We start from the raw sequence: 19,749 nt of genomic DNA, 5'->3' as shown, positions 1-19,749 counted from the left end.
CTAAACACCCTTTTTTGTATTTTTTTATGGAGGCCTTGAATACCAAAATTGATCTTGTGCGTTGGGACATCCAGAGCAGTAACTTTTCACTGTAAAGACCTGCACAATATTAAGTCCTAAACTAAACTTATGAGAGACAGAATCTGGTATAACCACCAATACTGTAATATAATTAGATTTGTAGTGTAAATAGTCTACGCCTTAATTCAGTGCCAGTCAGGTTACATGACTCCACAAATGTTTTTTCATGGCATACAGAAGGAAAAGCTTAACTTTAATTTGTATTTAACAGGCTAAAACATTCAAAACATGGAAGAGGGGTCCTTCTAAAATAACAGGTAAAGACATGAAAGTACATTTTGATACTAGACGATTAGATTTACATTTAGATAAGTCTTCTAGCTCATGTAAAACCCTTCAACCGTTTCATCGTTAAGTTGGGTAAACGTCATTAAGCGAACAATATAAGCCCAGGTACAACTTGAGTCAAATAAAAAACCTAAAAGATCATTTTTGCTTTGTGACTTTTCTCCAAATAAAGCAGATTTGTAACAAAGGGACACTGTGAGCCAATCTGTCAATATTCAGTTATCGAAGCACATGATTGACAGGTGCCTGCTGATCTGAAGAAATTGCAAAAAAATGTGAATTTAATATCACAAGAAACCTTTGTTGTACATTACTGATGTTGGTATACTCCATTGCTAACATTCAAGTGCTTGCTGTATTGCCAGAGATATGTCAAGACTTTAAAATAGTTTATCAGACCACATGTCCAACAACAACTTTAACTTGTTTTGGAATCGTCCCAGCCTCTACGCAAGAGACGGTTTACACTTGAACAAAGCTGGCGCTGAAGTACTAACAGCCAATATTCAGTACACTGTTCACTCCTATCCACATGATTGACTGTTTACACCTGGCACACATGATCCTGGATCCCCTGTCCTGTCCCCTGTCACTCCTCCTCTACGTTCATTCATCAGCCGCATTCATCCCCTACAAGCAACACTAGCTCCCCCTGGCGGCATGGAGAGTCTCCAACTACTCTCTCCCTAGCCTCTACCGCAACTTCCACTCCACGACCCATGAACATTCCCGTGAGAATCACAGACTCGCGCTCACGCCCTAGTTATGGTCGGGTTCGAGGTGTTGCACGAGTGATCCGTCCTATTGCACATACCCCCAAAGCTTCCTGTGCTGATGACGACACAGTGTCTTCCCCCATCAAAATGTGTCTGATTAATGCACGCTCTGTAACAAACAAGGCTCACATTTTAAATGACTTGTTCACAAGTCATAATTTGGCTTTTTTATTTCTGACTGAAACCTGGCAAAGGAATATGGAATGCATCCATTTCAATGAACTCTGCCCTGTGGACTGTTCTTATGTTGGGACACCGCGTTTGACAGGCCGCGGTGGAGGCCTCGCCGTGGTCTGGAAGAATCAGTTTTCCTGCCAATTGGGGAGCACAGAATCCTATGCTACTTTTGAACTACAGCTGACTAAAGTGGGCCGGCTAAAGCCGTTTTACTGTTTTTTAATTTACCGACCTCCAGGTCCTGCAGGTCAGTTTTTGTCAGAGTTCACAGACTTTCTCACCTCTATTATCAAGCTAGACAAAGTGCTTCTGGTTGGTGATTTCAATTTGCATATCAATGATACCACAGACTGCAGTGCCACTGAGTTTCTCAATATTACTGAATCTTTTAATTTCACGCAACATGTTTCTGGCGCCACTCACAGGGGTGGTCACACCTTGGACCTTGTGTTCTCCCTGGGTCTTGATATTGATAATACCCGTTGTGAGGACCTACTGATCAGTGACCATAAATGTATTTTCTTTGATCTTTCTGTCAATGCTGACCCCTTGTGTCTGAAACAAACATTCCACTCCCGCATTATTACTCAGCGTACAGCTGATCAGTTCTCTATGCACTTCTGCTGTGATATTAATACAAATCTCAATGATGTTGAACTCTTGATACAGTCTTTTAATGAACATTGCACCACTTTGCTGGATAAAGTGGCACCCCTTAAGGAAAGGACTAGGGCTGCCTACAACACTTCTCTGTGGATGACAGACGCTGTCTGCAGCTTGAGACGGAAGTGTCGCAGGACAGAGCGGCTATGGAAAGCCACTGGGCTAGAAGTGCATCGCTCATATCTCAAAGACCTCAGAGTTTCCTTTAATGCTGGAGTAAAGGAAGCTAGAACTGCTTATTTTGCCAACTTAATCTCTTCCTCAAAGAGAAATCCCAAGATTTTGTTTGACACAATTAAGAGAATTGTTTCACCGTCTGTCTCTACATTACCATGCTGTTCTGTTGACGATTGCAACAAATTCCTTACCTATTTCAATGATAAGGTAACAGCTATTAGGTCTGGCATTCAGCCTGGGATTTGTTCATCTACATGTAGCTCCTCGCAATCTCCTACTGTTCTGGACTCTTTCAAGCCTATCAGCCTTCATGACCTGATGGACTTAATTAACAAAACAAAGCCATCATCTTGCCCTCTGGATATAATACCATCCTCTCTATTTAAGAAAGTTCTGCTAATTATTGGCCCTGCAGTAACATCTACTGTCAATTCCTCATTGTCTACAGGAATTGTCCCTTCCTATTTTAAACATGCCACTATCCAGCCTATATTAAAGAAACCAAACTTAGATCCGGCATTGCCTATGAACTACAGGCCCATATCAAAACTGCCTTTCCTGTCCAAAATTGTAGAGAAAGTGGTGGCCAAACAACTTACTGCTGCACTGGAGAGGCACAACATGTACGACGAATTCCAGTCTGGGTTTCGCAGACAACACTCTACTGAAACCGCTCTCCTGAGGGTTTCAAATGACATGCTCATGTGTTCTGATGCAGGTGACTGCTCTGTGTTCGTTCTTCTGGACCTCAGTTCTGCATTTGACACTGTAGACCATAACATCCTGATTAAGAGGCTACGTGATTGGGTGGGCATATCTGGCATAGCGCTAGACTGGTTCACATCTTACCTCAATGACAGAAGTTTTAATGTCTCTGTGGGTGATTTTGTGTCCGTTACCTCTCCACTGTCTTGTGGCGTACCGCAGGGCTCGGTTCTGGGGCCTCTGTTATTTTCCCTTTATCTGTTACCTTTGGGACCGATTATACAAAGTTATGTGTCCTATCATTTATATGCAGATGATATCCAACTCCATCTGTCATTCAAACCCAGCGAGGCCTTCACATTAACTAGGCTCCTGGACTGTGTCGATGCCATCAGAGACTGGACTGCAGAAAACTGCTTACAACTCAACGACACTAAGACGGAGGTCCTAGTTATTGCTCCAGATGAGTTTGTCCCCATGATCAGGCAGAGTATTGCTCCACTCTCCTCTGTTGCCCATTGCAACCTGCGCAATCTAGGGATTTTCTTTGATCGATCCATGTCATTTGACCCCCATGTTAAGCAGCTGTCCAGATCATGTTTATTCCATCTAAGAAATATCAGTAAACTGAGATCTGTAGTATCAACACCTGAACTAGAGATGATCATACACACATTTATCTCCTCTCGCATTGACTACTGTAACTCACTTTTCACATCACTCAGTGTATCTGCTCTTAACCATCTGCAGGTAATCCAAAACGCTGCCGCCAGATTACTCACCAGGACAAATCGACAGTCTCACATCACCCCCGTACTCCGATCTCTCCACTGGCTCCCTGTAGCATTTAGGATACACTTCAAAATTCTCACCATCACTTACAGAGCACTTCACGGTCAGGTTCCTACTTATGTAGCTGATCTACTTCACCCATATTCACCCGCCCGCACTCTCGGGTCAAACGCTCTAGGTCTTCTGTCAGTTCCACGCACACGATTTAAGACCCGTGGTGACCGAGCCTTTGAGGCAGTGGCACCGAGGCTGTGGAATGCTCTGCCCGAGACTCTACGCCTCGCAGATTCTGTGAATACTTTTAAAAAAACAGCTCAAAACCCACCTTTTTTAGGCTGGCGTTTGAGTAAAAACCCATGTCCTAGACCTGCTCTTAAAATATGTTTTAAATTTATTTTTATTTTTTCTCCGTGTATGTAATTTATTGACCCTATGGTCACTTTGTTTTTTTATGCTTTAAAATTTCTGCTCTGTTAAAGCACTTTGATTTTTTTGTCTGTGAAAAGCACTCTATAAATAAATTTAATTATTATGTAGCATCAATACATAGTATGTTCATTATAGTCGATAGTTTGTTTGCATGCAGTGCATTATACTGTTAAAAAGAACTGTATGTTTATCTATATATTTTTTTAATCAACACTACACCTGGTGGGCTAAAAAATTAAAAGTGTGGTGTGGACATCAATCAATTCATACTTTTCATGTTATGTTAGTGCACCATATGTAGATTTATTTCATGCATTTGTAGATGAATAAAATAAGGTTTTAACCTTAAATTCACTTTAAACCACCTGCTCTCGTTAGGTCCACTTCACTGTTTCAATCCAGAGATTTCACTTTGGAGTCAGTCCTCTCCAGTTTTGACCTCCATAAATCAAATACCCATATGTAAATATCAGTGACATAGCAACGGTCATTTCCTTCAGGATACGCCTAAATTCAGTTCTCTTGCCACAGTCGATAATCACTTTTCTACAGTAGGTCAAAGAGGAACCTTTCAACCGTTCATTTTCTTGGCAATAAAAACCAAACAAAAATAAAAACACTACAGACTGTTCTCTTAGTTATCCCAACCATTTATTTTGGACAGATTTCAACTGAAGGGAGGTCTTACATAAAACTTTTGAAAAACAAAAATAAGCTTAGGAACAAAAAAACAAAACAAAAAAAAAAACAAAAAAAAAAAAAGTACGATTGGAGGTTGGTTAACCTCAGATGTGAAAATATATATATATAGATATCTATAGATATCTATATATATCTATATAGATATCTATATATATATATATATATAGATATCTATATATATCTATATAGATATCTATATATATCTATATAGATATCTATATATATCTATATAGATATCTATATATATAGATATATATAGATATAGATATATATAGATATATATATATATAGATATATATATATATTTCCTTTTGGAATACCCCATCAGCTCATTCAGAGTTACCGTTGAGGAACACACCCCCCTCCCTCCCTCCCTCTCCAGATGGAAGGAAGAGAGGCAGGGAGGAGGGAAGGAAGAGTAGACTGGGAGGAAGGGGGAAGTGATGGGAGCGGAGCCGTGGTAGCGTTATCCAGGTTTTACATGGCGAAGAGGATGAGGAACGCCACCATCAGACAGAAGAGACCCATAGCCTCAGACAGAGCGAAACCCAGGATGGCGTAGGAGAAGAGCTGCTGCTTCAGGGAGGGGTTCCTGTGGGGGGGGGGGGGGGGGGAGGAGCACGGTCAGACAAACGGCTGATTAAGGTACCTTCACTGCAGCAACAACATAAAAAGGTCAGGCATCTGTGTCTTGCAGGGTGGACACAAAGCTTCAAGAGTTCAAAATATTGTCGACCCAAAAATGTCAGAGTGAGAGGTTTGTATGCCAACGCTGAATTGAAAATCACTGCATTTCCAAGATTGAACTCGTTTAAAACACCACACGAGTTATGATTAAACCAACACGTGGGATTAATACACAGGCCTTCACACATGAATGCGTTTTGAGGCAAGATGGAGGGTGAACCGCCATGCAGAGAAAAGGTCACGTATTGCACCAGTTCTCAGTGTTCTCTCCATTTTGGTTTGCTCAGATTGGGAAACCAGTTCTGACCCACCGTGAGTCCCTTCTGGGCCACATCTTCTGGTTATTTATACATGAAGGGTTTCTGTGGGTGTGCTTTTGGATCAGCCTATGAACTGAAAAAAAAAAGTAGCTTGCTCGTTGCGAATGAAGTAGTTGAAACTCTCTCATCTAAATAATAGAACATTTAGGGAGACGTGCACATTTGCTTTCTTGTCCCTTCCATGTTTACAGTTTGATAAGATCCCATCTGTAAGGTAAACGGGCATCTAGAGCCAGCAGCCGGCTAAGTTAGCTTAGCATAAACATTGTACAGACAGGATACACATTAGTGACCTTTAGAGGTGTTGTTGGCTGATTTCGATACCTTTGGACCGAGCCAGACTAACAGTTTCCCAACAAGAATGTCAAACTATTCATTTCATTGGATACGTGGATCTTTCTGAGGCGCATCCTGTAGATGTACATTGTTACAAATTACTTTCAAATCCTGAGGGAATATTGCACACCAAACGATAACTATTAAAAGATACTTCTTTTAATCTGTGTGCACAAAATATAAAGTTATTCCAACAGGAACTTCATATTAATATTGTTAGGTTATCACTAATCTTGTTACAATGGGAAAATTGGAGATCTCCGCCTACCGATCATCTGGATTTATAAATGCTAAATTGTTGCTAGACCGGCCGCCAACAAACCTACGCCTCTTTTAAGTCCAGAATTCAGACAGGCCAACAGCCTGTCTACATGAGAGGATAACCCCCGTTACTGGCCGACGTCATGGCTCAGGGGGAGAGAGCCTGAGGGAATGAAACCTGCATCTGTGAGTCACACTCTGGCGAATGAATATTTACATTTCTTAAACTTTGAACAGCAACAACGAGTGAACGTCTGTGTTTGCCCTTTAGCAGAGCAACTCCATGTATGCATTTCTGGTCTACAAGCACATGACGTTTGGCTGCCAATCCGAACTGCCTGGTGAGGAAGTCTATTAGCCAGCTGCAGAGTGAAGCTGCAGAGTGAAGGTCTCAAGCCCAGAGTGCTACATTTACCAATCAGTTTCATGGGGGAGATTGTGTTGAAGGCTGAGCTGAAATCGAGAAACTAAGCCACAGACCTGCTGATGTCAGACAGCGGGTCTGGGAATAACCTGTTAGTTTTCAACCAGCTTTATATTGTTACAATGTGGGTATAGTATATGCTAGTGAACGATGTTGAACTCCCCTCCATATTGACAGCACCCAAGGGTCCCTTCTCCACCCGTTACTACTGTGAATCTATCTAACAGGATTTACAAAACATACCTGTTTAAGTTTGAGTTAGTTGCTGCACCGTGTGGTAAGATTGTTAACATCAAGCATCCTAAACACCCTTTTTTGTATTTTTTTATGGAGGCCTTGAATACCAAAATTGATCTTGTGCGTTGGGACATCCAGAGCAGTAACTTTTCACTGTAAAGACCTGCACAATATTAAGTCCTAAACTAAACTTATGAGAGACAGAATCTGGTATAACCACCAATACTGTAATATAATTAGATTTGTAGTGTAAATAGTCTACGCCTTAATTCAGTGCCAGTCAGGTTACATGACTCCACAAATGTTTTTTCATGGCATACAGAAGGAAAAGCTTAACTTTAATTTGTATTTAACAGGCTAAAACATTCAAAACATGGAAGAGGGGTCCTTCTAAAATAACAGGTAAAGACATGAAAGTACATTTTGATACTAGACGATTAGATTTACATTTAGATAAGTCTTCTAGCTCATGTAAAACCCTTCAACCGTTTCATCGTTAAGTTGGGTAAACGTCATTAAGCGAACAATATAAGCCCAGGTACAACTTGAGTCAAATAAAAAACCTAAAAGATCATTTTTGCTTTGTGACTTTTCTCCAAATAAAGCAGATTTGTAACAAAGGGACACTGTGAGCCAATCTGTCAATATTCAGTTATCGAAGCACATGATTGACAGGTGCCTGCTGATCTGAAGAAATTGCAAAAAAATGTGAATTTAATATCACAAGAAACCTTTGTTGTACATTACTGATGTTGGTATACTCCATTGCTAACATTCAAGTGCTTGCTGTATTGCCAGAGATATGTCAAGACTTTAAAATAGTTTATCAGACCACATGTCCAACAACAACTTTAACTTGTTTTGGAATCGTCCCAGCCTCTACGCAAGAGACGGTTTACACTTGAACAAAGCTGGCGCTGAAGTACTAACAGCCAATATTCAGTACACTGTTCACTCCTATCCACATGATTGACTGTTTACACCTGGCACACATGATCCTGGATCCCCTGTCCTGTCCCCTGTCACTCCTCCTCTACGTTCATTCATCAGCCGCATTCATCCCCTACAAGCAACACTAGCTCCCCCTGGCGGCATGGAGAGTCTCCAACTACTCTCTCCCTAGCCTCTACCGCAACTTCCACTCCACGACCCATGAACATTCCCGTGAGAATCACAGACTCGCGCTCACGCCCTAGTTATGGTCGGGTTCGAGGTGTTGCACGAGTGATCCGTCCTATTGCACATACCCCCAAAGCTTCCTGTGCTGATGACGACACAGTGTCTTCCCCCATCAAAATGTGTCTGATTAATGCACGCTCTGTAACAAACAAGGCTCACATTTTAAATGACTTGTTCACAAGTCATAATTTGGCTTTTTTATTTCTGACTGAAACCTGGCAAAGGAATATGGAATGCATCCATTTCAATGAACTCTGCCCTGTGGACTGTTCTTATGTTGGGACACCGCGTTTGACAGGCCGCGGTGGAGGCCTCGCCGTGGTCTGGAAGAATCAGTTTTCCTGCCAATTGGGGAGCACAGAATCCTATGCTACTTTTGAACTACAGCTGACTAAAGTGGGCCGGCTAAAGCCGTTTTACTGTTTTTTAATTTACCGACCTCCAGGTCCTGCAGGTCAGTTTTTGTCAGAGTTCACAGACTTTCTCACCTCTATTATCAAGCTAGACAAAGTGCTTCTGGTTGGTGATTTCAATTTGCATATCAATGATACCACAGACTGCAGTGCCACTGAGTTTCTCAATATTACTGAATCTTTTAATTTCACGCAACATGTTTCTGGCGCCACTCACAGGGGTGGTCACACCTTGGACCTTGTGTTCTCCCTGGGTCTTGATATTGATAATACCCGTTGTGAGGACCTACTGATCAGTGACCATAAATGTATTTTCTTTGATCTTTCTGTCAATGCTGACCCCTTGTGTCTGAAACAAACATTCCACTCCCGCATTATTACTCAGCGTACAGCTGATCAGTTCTCTATGCACTTCTGCTGTGATATTAATACAAATCTCAATGATGTTGAACTCTTGATACAGTCTTTTAATGAACATTGCACCACTTTGCTGGATAAAGTGGCACCCCTTAAGGAAAGGACTAGGGCTGCCTACAACACTTCTCTGTGGATGACAGACGCTGTCTGCAGCTTGAGACGGAAGTGTCGCAGGACAGAGCGGCTATGGAAAGCCACTGGGCTAGAAGTGCATCGCTCATATCTCAAAGACCTCAGAGTTTCCTTTAATGCTGGAGTAAAGGAAGCTAGAACTGCTTATTTTGCCAACTTAATCTCTTCCTCAAAGAGAAATCCCAAGATTTTGTTTGACACAATTAAGAGAATTGTTTCACCGTCTGTCTCTACATTACCATGCTGTTCTGTTGACGATTGCAACAAATTCCTTACCTATTTCAATGATAAGGTAACAGCTATTAGGTCTGGCATTCAGCCTGGGATTTGTTCATCTACATGTAGCTCCTCGCAATCTCCTACTGTTCTGGACTCTTTCAAGCCTATCAGCCTTCATGACCTGATGGACTTAATTAACAAAACAAAGCCATCATCTTGCCCTCTGGATATAATACCATCCTCTCTATTTAAGAAAGTTCTGCTAATTATTGGCCCTGCAGTAACATCTACTGTCAATTCCTCATTGTCTACAGGAATTGTCCCTTCCTATTTTAAACATGCCACTATCCAGCCTATATTAAAGAAACCAAACTTAGATCCGGCATTGCCTATGAACTACAGGCCCATATCAAAACTGCCTTTCCTGTCCAAAATTGTAGAGAAAGTGGTGGCCAAACAACTTACTGCTGCACTGGAGAGGCACAACATGTACGACGAATTCCAGTCTGGGTTTCGCAGACAACACTCTACTGAAACCGCTCTCCTGAGGGTTTCAAATGACATGCTCATGTGTTCTGATGCAGGTGACTGCTCTGTGTTCGTTCTTCTGGACCTCAGTTCTGCATTTGACACTGTAGACCATAACATCCTGATTAAGAGGCTACGTGATTGGGTGGGCATATCTGGCATAGCGCTAGACTGGTTCACATCTTACCTCAATGACAGAAGTTTTAATGTCTCTGTGGGTGATTTTGTGTCCGTTACCTCTCCACTGTCTTGTGGCGTACCGCAGGGCTCGGTTCTGGGGCCTCTGTTATTTTCCCTTTATCTGTTACCTTTGGGACCGATTATACAAAGTTATGTGTCCTATCATTTATATGCAGATGATATCCAACTCCATCTGTCATTCAAACCCAGCGAGGCCTTCACATTAACTAGGCTCCTGGACTGTGTCGATGCCATCAGAGACTGGACTGCAGAAAACTGCTTACAACTCAACGACACTAAGACGGAGGTCCTAGTTATTGCTCCAGATGAGTTTGTCCCCATGATCAGGCAGAGTATTGCTCCACTCTCCTCTGTTGCCCATTGCAACCTGCGCAATCTAGGGATTTTCTTTGATCGATCCATGTCATTTGACCCCCATGTTAAGCAGCTGTCCAGATCATGTTTATTCCATCTAAGAAATATCAGTAAACTGAGATCTGTAGTATCAACACCTGAACTAGAGATGATCATACACACATTTATCTCCTCTCGCATTGACTACTGTAACTCACTTTTCACATCACTCAGTGTATCTGCTCTTAACCATCTGCAGGTAATCCAAAACGCTGCCGCCAGATTACTCACCAGGACAAATCGACAGTCTCACATCACCCCCGTACTCCGATCTCTCCACTGGCTCCCTGTAGCATTTAGGATACACTTCAAAATTCTCACCATCACTTACAGAGCACTTCACGGTCAGGTTCCTACTTATGTAGCTGATCTACTTCACCCATATTCACCCGCCCGCACTCTCGGGTCAAACGCTCTAGGTCTTCTGTCAGTTCCACGCACACGATTTAAGACCCGTGGTGACCGAGCCTTTGAGGCAGTGGCACCGAGGCTGTGGAATGCTCTGCCCGAGACTCTACGCCTCGCAGATTCTGTGAATACTTTTAAAAAAACAGCTCAAAACCCACCTTTTTTAGGCTGGCGTTTGAGTAAAAACCCATGTCCTAGACCTGCTCTTAAAATATGTTTTAAATTTATTTTTATTTTTTCTCCGTGTATGTAATTTATTGACCCTATGGTCACTTTGTTTTTTTATGCTTTAAAATTTCTGCTCTGTTAAAGCACTTTGATTTTTTTGTCTGTGAAAAGCACTCTATAAATAAATTTAATTATTATGTAGCATCAATACATAGTATGTTCATTATAGTCGATAGTTTGTTTGCATGCAGTGCATTATACTGTTAAAAAGAACTGTATGTTTATCTATATATTTTTTTAATCAACACTACACCTGGTGGGCTAAAAAATTAAAAGTGTGGTGTGGACATCAATCAATTCATACTTTTCATGTTATGTTAGTGCACCATATGTAGATTTATTTCATGCATTTGTAGATGAATAAAATAAGGTTTTAACCTTAAATTCACTTTAAACCACCTGCTCTCGTTAGGTCCACTTCACTGTTTCAATCCAGAGATTTCACTTTGGAGTCAGTCCTCTCCAGTTTTGACCTCCATAAATCAAATACCCATATGTAAATATCAGTGACATAGCAACGGTCATTTCCTTCAGGATACGCCTAAATTCAGTTCTCTTGCCACAGTCGATAATCACTTTTCTACAGTAGGTCAAAGAGGAACCTTTCAACCGTTCATTTTCTTGGCAATAAAAACCAAACAAAAATAAAAACACTACAGACTGTTCTCTTAGTTATCCCAACCATTTATTTTGGACAGATTTCAACTGAAGGGAGGTCTTACATAAAACTTTTGAAAAACAAAAATAAGCTTAGGAACAAAAAAACAAAACAAAAAAAAAACAAAAAAAAAAAAAGTACGATTGGAGGTTGGTTAACCTCAGATGTGAAAATATATATATATAGATATCTATAGATATATATAGATATCTATAGATATATATAGATATCTATAGATATATATAGATATCTATAGATATCTATAGATATCTATATATAGATATCTATAGATATCTATAGATATCTATATATAGATATCTATAGATATATATAGATATCTATAGATATCTATATATATCTATATAGATATCTATAGATATATATAGATATCTATAGATATCTATATAGATATCTATATAGATATCTATATATATAGATATCTATATATATCTATATAGATATCTATATATATCTATATAGATATCTATATATATCTATATATATATCTATAGATATCTATATATATATATATCTATATAGATATCTATATATATCTATATATATATCTATATATATCTATATATATCTATATAGATATCTATATATATCTATATAGATATCTATATATATCTATATAGATATCTATATATATCTATATAGATATCTATATATATCTATATAGATATCTATATATAGATATAGATATATATAGATATAGATATATATAGATATATATATATATAGATATATATATATATTTCCTTTTGGAATACCCCATCAGCTCATTCAGAGTTACCGTTGAGGAACACACCCCCCTCCCTCCCTCCCTCTCCAGATGGAAGGAAGAGAGGCAGGGAGGAGGGAAGGAAGAGTAGACTGGGAGGAAGGGGGAAGTGATGGGAGCGGAGCCGTGGTAGCGTTATCCAGGTTTTACATGGCGAAGAGGATGAGGAACGCCACCATCAGACAGAAGAGACCCATAGCCTCAGACAGAGCGAAACCCAGGATGGCGTAGGAGAAGAGCTGCTGCTTCAGGGAGGGGTTCCTGTGGGGGGGGGGGGGGGGAGGAGCACGGTCAGACAAACGGCTGATTAAGGTACCTTCACTGCAGCAACAACATAAAAAGGTCAGGCATCTGTGTCTTGCAGGGTGGACACAAAGCTTCAAGAGTTCAAAATATTGTCGACCCAAAAATGTCAGAGTGAGAGGTTTGTATGCCAACGCTGAATTGAAAATCACTGCATTTCCAAGATTGAACTCGTTTAAAACACCACACGAGTTATGATTAAACCAACACGTGGGATTAATACACAGGCCTTCACACATGAATGCGTTTTGAGGCAAGATGGAGGGTGAACCGCCATGCAGAGAAAAGGTCACGTATTGCACCAGTTCTCAGTGTTCTCTCCATTTTGGTTTGCTCAGATTGGGAAACCAGTTCTGACCCACCGTGAGTCCCTTCTGGGCCACATCTTCTGGTTATTTATACATGAAGGGTTTCTGTGGGTGTGCTTTTGGATCAGCCTATGAACTGAAAAAAAAAAGTAGCTTGCTCGTTGCGAATGAAGTAGTTGAAACTCTCTCATCTAAATAATAGAACATTTAGGGAGACGTGCACATTTGCTTTCTTGTCCCTTCCATGTTTACAGTTTGATAAGATCCCATCTGTAAGGTAAACGGGCATCTAGAGCCAGCAGCCGGCTAAGTTAGCTTAGCATAAACATTGTACAGACAGGATACACATTAGTGACCTTTAGAGGTGTTGTTGGCTGATTTCGATACCTTTGGACCGAGCCAGACTAACAGTTTCCCAACAAGAATGTCAAACTATTCATTTCATTGGATACGTGGATCTTTCTGAGGCGCATCCTGTAGATGTACATTGTTACAAATTACTTTCAAATCCTGAGGGAATATTGCACACCAAACGATAACTATTAAAAGATACTTCTTTTAATCTGTGTGCACAAAATATAAAGTTATTCCAACAGGAACTTCATATTAATATTGTTAGGTTATCACTAATCTTGTTACAATGGGAAAATTGGAGATCTCCGCCTACCGATCATCTGGATTTATAAATGCTAAATTGTTGCTAGACCGGCCGCCAACAAACCTACGCCTCTTTTAAGTCCAGAATTCAGACAGGCCAACAGCCTGTCTACATGAGAGGATAACCCCCGTTACTGGCCGACGTCATGGCTCAGGGGGAGAGAGCCTGAGGGAATGAAACCTGCATCTGTGAGTCACACTCTGGCGAATGAATATTTACATTTCTTAAACTTTGAACAGCAACAACGAGTGAACGTCTGTGTTTGCCCTTTAGCAGAGCAACTCCATGTATGCATTTCTGGTCTACAAGCACATGACTTCTGCATGGCACCGCCCCAAGATGAGGGCCAGCATCTTCAGGTGGGTTTTTAAAAGTCCAGTTGTCACCTTTACCTGGCGTAGCCGATGATGAGGCTGCCGAACACCGTTCCGATTCCAGCTCCTGAGCCGGCCACACCCACTGTGGCAGCGCCAGCACCGATGAACTTGGCGGCGGTGTCGATGTCCCGGGAGACGGCGCTGGTCTGGAAGGACCGGCTCAGGACTGCAGACTGGCTGACTGGCAACAGGGCCTGGGAGAGGAGGGACCGCAGAAACAGCTGCAGTAAATATGATGCCTGACTTTTTTTTTATGTTGTTTATGTATTCCATTTACAAAAGCCCCGATCGCAGTTTTGCTGCTGATACAGATTGCCGATGAGCCATATCGGTCATTGTGTGTGTTGTGTTACAGCAGCTGGTATACAGGGCTCAAGAGGAACATGTTTCACCACCATCAGGGAAAAGACAAGAATTTAACCTAATTTCAACCAGTCTTAACTTTTTATGTCGTTGTCGTTATGTCGTTTTATGTAAAAGTAGTCCTTTGCATAAAAAAATTTAAATGATTAGGAAATAAATAATTGTATTACTATTTTAACAACAATTATGTGTTAAAGGTCGGTTAGAGCTGGTGTTAAGATTACATTTTAACACGTTATAATTGACCTCTGCCCAATACTCATTTTTACCGAGTAGAGCATGAACGCAGCATAATGCTACCTCTGTGAACTGTTGGCTCCTGACGGTGCTGCCCACAGGCCTGTTGTGTTTCGGTAGCATCTTCTGGCCAGTGAACGAGGTGAGAACAGAGTCGTTTCTCTCAGGCGAGTGTTATACCACACACGTGTAGTACTTTTCTTACAGATATTTAGCCAGAATATGTGATCAGCCCAGTTATCTCACATTGATTTGGGTGAAATGATACAATATCCAGAGACATGTTTTTCTCTATACTGAGGTAGCTATCCATATACGAGGCCAAAAACAGTACTATATCCAGATGAATATCAACATTGCAATACAAGAGATGGACTGCAACAGATCATCTTCAGCCATCCATACACACGCCCCAGTATTTGTCAGGCGTATTGAGGCCGTTCAAACATTGGGTGCAGGATGATTGAAGGTCAGAGGACTGACCTGCTGCTCCACTGTGGCTTCAGGTCTGTTGAAGAGGGAGACGGAGACGGGCCGGGCGAGGACTCTGGACCCCCCACGCAGCTACAGGCAGACAAAACTACATTAGCACCGCTTCAACAGTAAGTCACTCTTAAACATCTTCTACTGCAAAGACCAAAGTACATGAGACCAATAGTAACCATCTGAACATTTCACTTTTACGTTAAACTAGTAAACTATGGAATTTTTGGAAAAAAGATCAGCTGCAATGTACGGTACATTATGGGCTTAAAGAAATTGCAATTCTGCTGAGATTGTTTAACACTGCAGCCTTCTGTCAGTACATGACATCGACGTCAAAGACTAGGAGTCGAGAATAAACCATCAAATTAAATAAATCTAGTAAAACACAACAGTGGAATTTAAGTGGAAACTTATGACACATTAGAGCTTTAGCACACGGGATTCTGCTCAAATGATTAACAGCAGACAGAAACAAAATAATACTTCAAATCTGACAAAATCACCACACTTGATCAATATTATGATTAATATAATTATAGCAAAATAGCCACTGTTGCAGCATAAAATGTTCAAGTTTCACACAGGTAGCTTTAGATATCAGTGTAGCGGGGAAATGCAGCTACTTATATACACATTCAGAGACGATAGCCATCCGACACCCTGTAGAGATCTCCCCGTGTCCACCATGGCACCTTTAATCTGGTGTTAAAGAGCTCATAGCAAAGCAGTGAGCAGGACTGATTGAAAGCATTTCAGTATCCACTTAGCTCACCCATAGAACTGCACTACTCAACAAGCACTCTGGAGATGTCCTGCATGGAAATGTGGAACTTTGTCCTCCACATCACCTCCATGACTGAGATGACCTACATGCTGAAGGGTCAGCTAACATGGCAATGCCACCAACTGTGCGACCGTTATAAAGAGCACAGGCGGAACATGACTGCAAACTACTGTGTCCTTGAACGCAAACCAAGGATGCCAAAAGCTCACGCAGCCATGGAGCTGAATGTGCTGTAGGGATCTGTAGTCATGTAACCGACATTTAAACTATTTGGTTTCCACACGTTGGTTTATACTTCTCTTCACTGATGTAGCTTCACAGAATAAACATACGTAGCTGCATTACGGTTAAAAGCTTCACAATTAACTGCTGATGCTCATATCAGTACTTTTACATGTTTTAAGCAAAGTAATGGCAGTATTACAGCTGACGTACCACAGCAGGAGAGGTGACGAACTTGGCGCAGGCATACATGGCTGGGAGCTGGAGAGAAAAAGAACAGTTTAAAGTCAGTGTTCTCACGCACAGGCGGACACTTGCAGTGCATCAAGCAGCAGATTCAGATCGACTGCTTTAAGGCCGTTTCAGGAACGCGCAACTACCGCGCCACCAAAAGCTGTCAGGGGTTGAGACAAGTTGTATATAAAGCCTATGTGATGAAATTGATGGTCTGCAATTCTTGATAAGTGTCATCTTAATGAAAAGATGCAAGCAATAAATCCACCTACTTCCCAAATAAACAGGGATTCATAGTTTGCCTAGCAAAGTCTCCAAGCACTGGGATTCACTAGCAGGCTTCAGCTCGGTGCCACAGTTTGTTCTTCACTGACCTGCAGTTCTGACAGCTTGGGAAGTTACCGTAGGTCCACAGCTCAGGGTCAAAGCACACACTGGTACCAATGCATGCAAGTCTTCCATGTGAAATAAATCCGTAGCAAGGTTAAAAAACGAATCACTGGAGGAAATATCTTTGCAAAAGGTCAAGTCTAGCAACAACTGGATCGAGAAAAGCAGTCCTGGTCTGTTGGTCCTGGTCAGCTTTGCCAGAAAGGCTAATCCAAACGCATCGACTACTGCAAAGGATCAACTCTAGATAACCCGCTATATGTCCACACATACTGCAGAACGGATAGCTTTAACGCTCCCCAAATGCAAGACGCCATTAGCTGAAACCTGGAGGACATTTCTTCTGGGAAAGTTGTGCTGCAACATGTGGGCAAACAGCAGCATTTCACAAAAAAACGCCATAATGATTGTATTCTCGCAAGTCCAAGGTTAGCTCGCATGAATGAGTCACCTTTTCATACCAGAGTTTGGTTGACAGTCCTCGTAATAGAAGGGGGGGGGGGGGTTAGCACAGGAGCTAAACTAAGCTGCTAAGCTAACCAGTCTGCAGACTTGAAGGTCAAAAAAGAGCCACAGACGGTCACATTGGGCCTAGAAATCAGACACGGTGCACTCCCCCGTTACAATGAACCTTAACCGTGCTGTAGTGCAATGACAAGGGGCGACATGACACCACGGGTCCCCCACGGGGATGTCCTTGTAGCAGTGGATTGATTCAGAGCACGGTAGGCCCACAGTGTCAGACATTTTACGTTCAAGCGTCTAATGAGCGGCCGCGCTGAGGGTGTGTGACCCGCTGCTTGCACCGGCAGTAACTTGACAATAACCACAGCGGCTGGCCGAATCGAGCTGCTCGCGTTACTACTGCTCCATTACCCGTCGCAGAGACACACGGACTCAGAAGGCATTTATAGGAACCAATTCATTGAATGGCCGACCTAGCTTGCTAGCTACCGAATGTTAGCAATGACAGCTAGCTTCGCAAGCATTTCCTGAGGACACACACGGTGAAGTTTAAAATGCGAGACGCAAATGCATTAACAACACGGACCAACGTGAGTGTATATTCAGTGTAGGAGATATGAAAGGCAAACATTACCGGTTTGTTACGGCTTTCGGAGGGTCCGGATTAGCGGCTATCGCACACAGTGGCAGTCAGTGAATGTAGGACGAGACAAACTGTCACCTTGTACTTTATAAGATCAGCGTCTACGTCCTAAACGCCCATTGGTTAACGCCAACCCTCCTTCATTTAGAATTGGCTTATCACCATGTGATATCCGTCACTCTAGCCTACTGGATAGAGCGTTATTTAACTACAATGTTTTTGATTGGTCAGGAGGTTTATAAGGGCGGGACTAAAGGAACGTTCATTAATTCAATTGGACAGAGTTGCCGGGAATGACGAGTTTACAAAGGGGGAGCAGCCTTACAGTGGATGCAGCGAGGGAGCAACCTTTCAAAGCACATCCAGTGTCCTATGTACCAATTGGTTGGTCTGTGGGAAGTCCCGCCTTTTTAATAAGATCCATGAAGAGTGTCCTTAAAGTCAGAAAGGTTTTTGCATTGAACACTATCTACACATGTATGTAACACATTAAGAACACATTACTTTGTTGTCAAAAGTTGTATTTTGCCAACCTATACATCCACAATTAGCCATGTTTGACAACATGTAATAATTACTAATCAAAAAGCTAAAAATCAAAAGCTAAATTCCGGTAGACCTAAAGACAAAAAAATGCCCCATTTCATTAAGGATTTTAAACCAGAAAATATCTATCTTTCGCTTCTTATAATATAAAGAGACACATTTTAAAAAATAGAAAAGACTACATTTTTTAAATATCTGAAATACTGAAACGGTTGAAGTAATAGTTGAAATGCAACAAACATGGGAAGTCCTTGAGCATGCTGCCATAACTGGGCACACAAAATATGAATAATGCAGTAGGATGTGAGATTAGCCGTGGACAGAAACAGACACAGGTGCTCACTCAGTCACTCACTCACTTACGATGAGGGACATGATCTCCCTTCCGCAGATAGTAATAATGAAATAAGGGTTGTGGAAGGAAGGCTGAACGTACAGAATAAATGAGGATGCAATATTATGTCATGACAGTGAGTGGTGGCTGATTACAATAAACCCAGTGAGAGACGGACGCAGGAAGTAGATGGGTTCTGTTTTGTAGGTGACAGCGCTACTGAATGGTCAAATGAATGTAGCGGAGTAAAAGGTATATTATTTTCCAGCATGCACCTTCTGTTAAGAGGTGAAACAAACATTTATTTTTACTAACATTTTATATGGTATATCTTCATGCTTTGACAACTTGGATAGATAAAGTTTGATTCTATCTTTTTCTTTAACTTTAACATTTTGACAGCCTTGGAGGAAGAGACACTATACTTCCTGTCTTAAGGAGAAAAGTTTCACTGGGATGCTTTAAAAAAAAAAAGTCTACACCTGCCAATATTAAAATAAAATCATCCAATTAAAATAACATTTTATTTTACATTTGTGTGCACATGATGTATGACATCATCTTAAAAATTACAAACATGAAAATAGAAATGTTCAAAATATCAGGAATATATTGTAAAAAAATAAATATAAAATGGCCATTAAAGAAGCAATTTCCTTTCCATCAGAAATTAACTGACAGCAGAATATAATTCACATGCAAAAGTCCATTCTGCCCTTTTTGCCTGCAGACCGCCTGCATCTCCATGGCCAACACGGCTAGGAGCAGCCATACAACTGAACAT

At 41.3% G+C, this 19,749-nt stretch overlaps 1 protein-coding gene across 2 annotated transcripts; it reads right to left on the bottom strand.

Moving 5' to 3' along the window:
• Nucleotides 1-12,567: 12,567 nt before the first annotated feature.
• Nucleotides 12,568-18,189, bottom strand: atp5mc1 (ATP synthase membrane subunit c locus 1). 2 transcript variants are annotated; one of them, XM_076083047.1, is made up of 6 exons: nucleotides 18,077-18,146; nucleotides 16,962-17,042; nucleotides 16,567-16,614; nucleotides 15,345-15,425; nucleotides 14,277-14,455; nucleotides 12,568-12,876 (listed from the first exon to the last, which is right to left on the bottom strand). In XM_076083047.1, the coding sequence occupies exons 3-6, from the start codon at nucleotides 16,603-16,605 to the stop codon at nucleotides 12,762-12,764; spliced, it is 414 nt and encodes a 137-aa protein (XP_075939162.1). In that variant the 5' UTR covers nucleotides 16,606-16,614; nucleotides 16,962-17,042; nucleotides 18,077-18,146; the 3' UTR covers nucleotides 12,568-12,761. The 2 variants fall into 2 exon arrangements, with proteins under 2 accessions (XP_075939162.1, XP_075939160.1); XM_076083045.1 differs by lacking the exon at nucleotides 16,962-17,042 and having other exon boundaries at nucleotides 12,569-12,876; nucleotides 18,077-18,189.
• Nucleotides 18,190-19,749: the final 1,560 nt, after the last annotated feature.

This window comes from Anarhichas minor, unplaced genomic scaffold (assembly GCF_050575085.1).
Source record: "Anarhichas minor isolate MPS153535 unplaced genomic scaffold, ASM5057508v1 ptg000116l, whole genome shotgun sequence".
NCBI lineage: Eukaryota > Metazoa > Chordata > Actinopteri > Perciformes > Anarhichadidae > Anarhichas > Anarhichas minor.
Note: the sequence above shows the minus strand (reverse complement) of the source record. Positions and strands in the feature narration are given on the sequence as shown.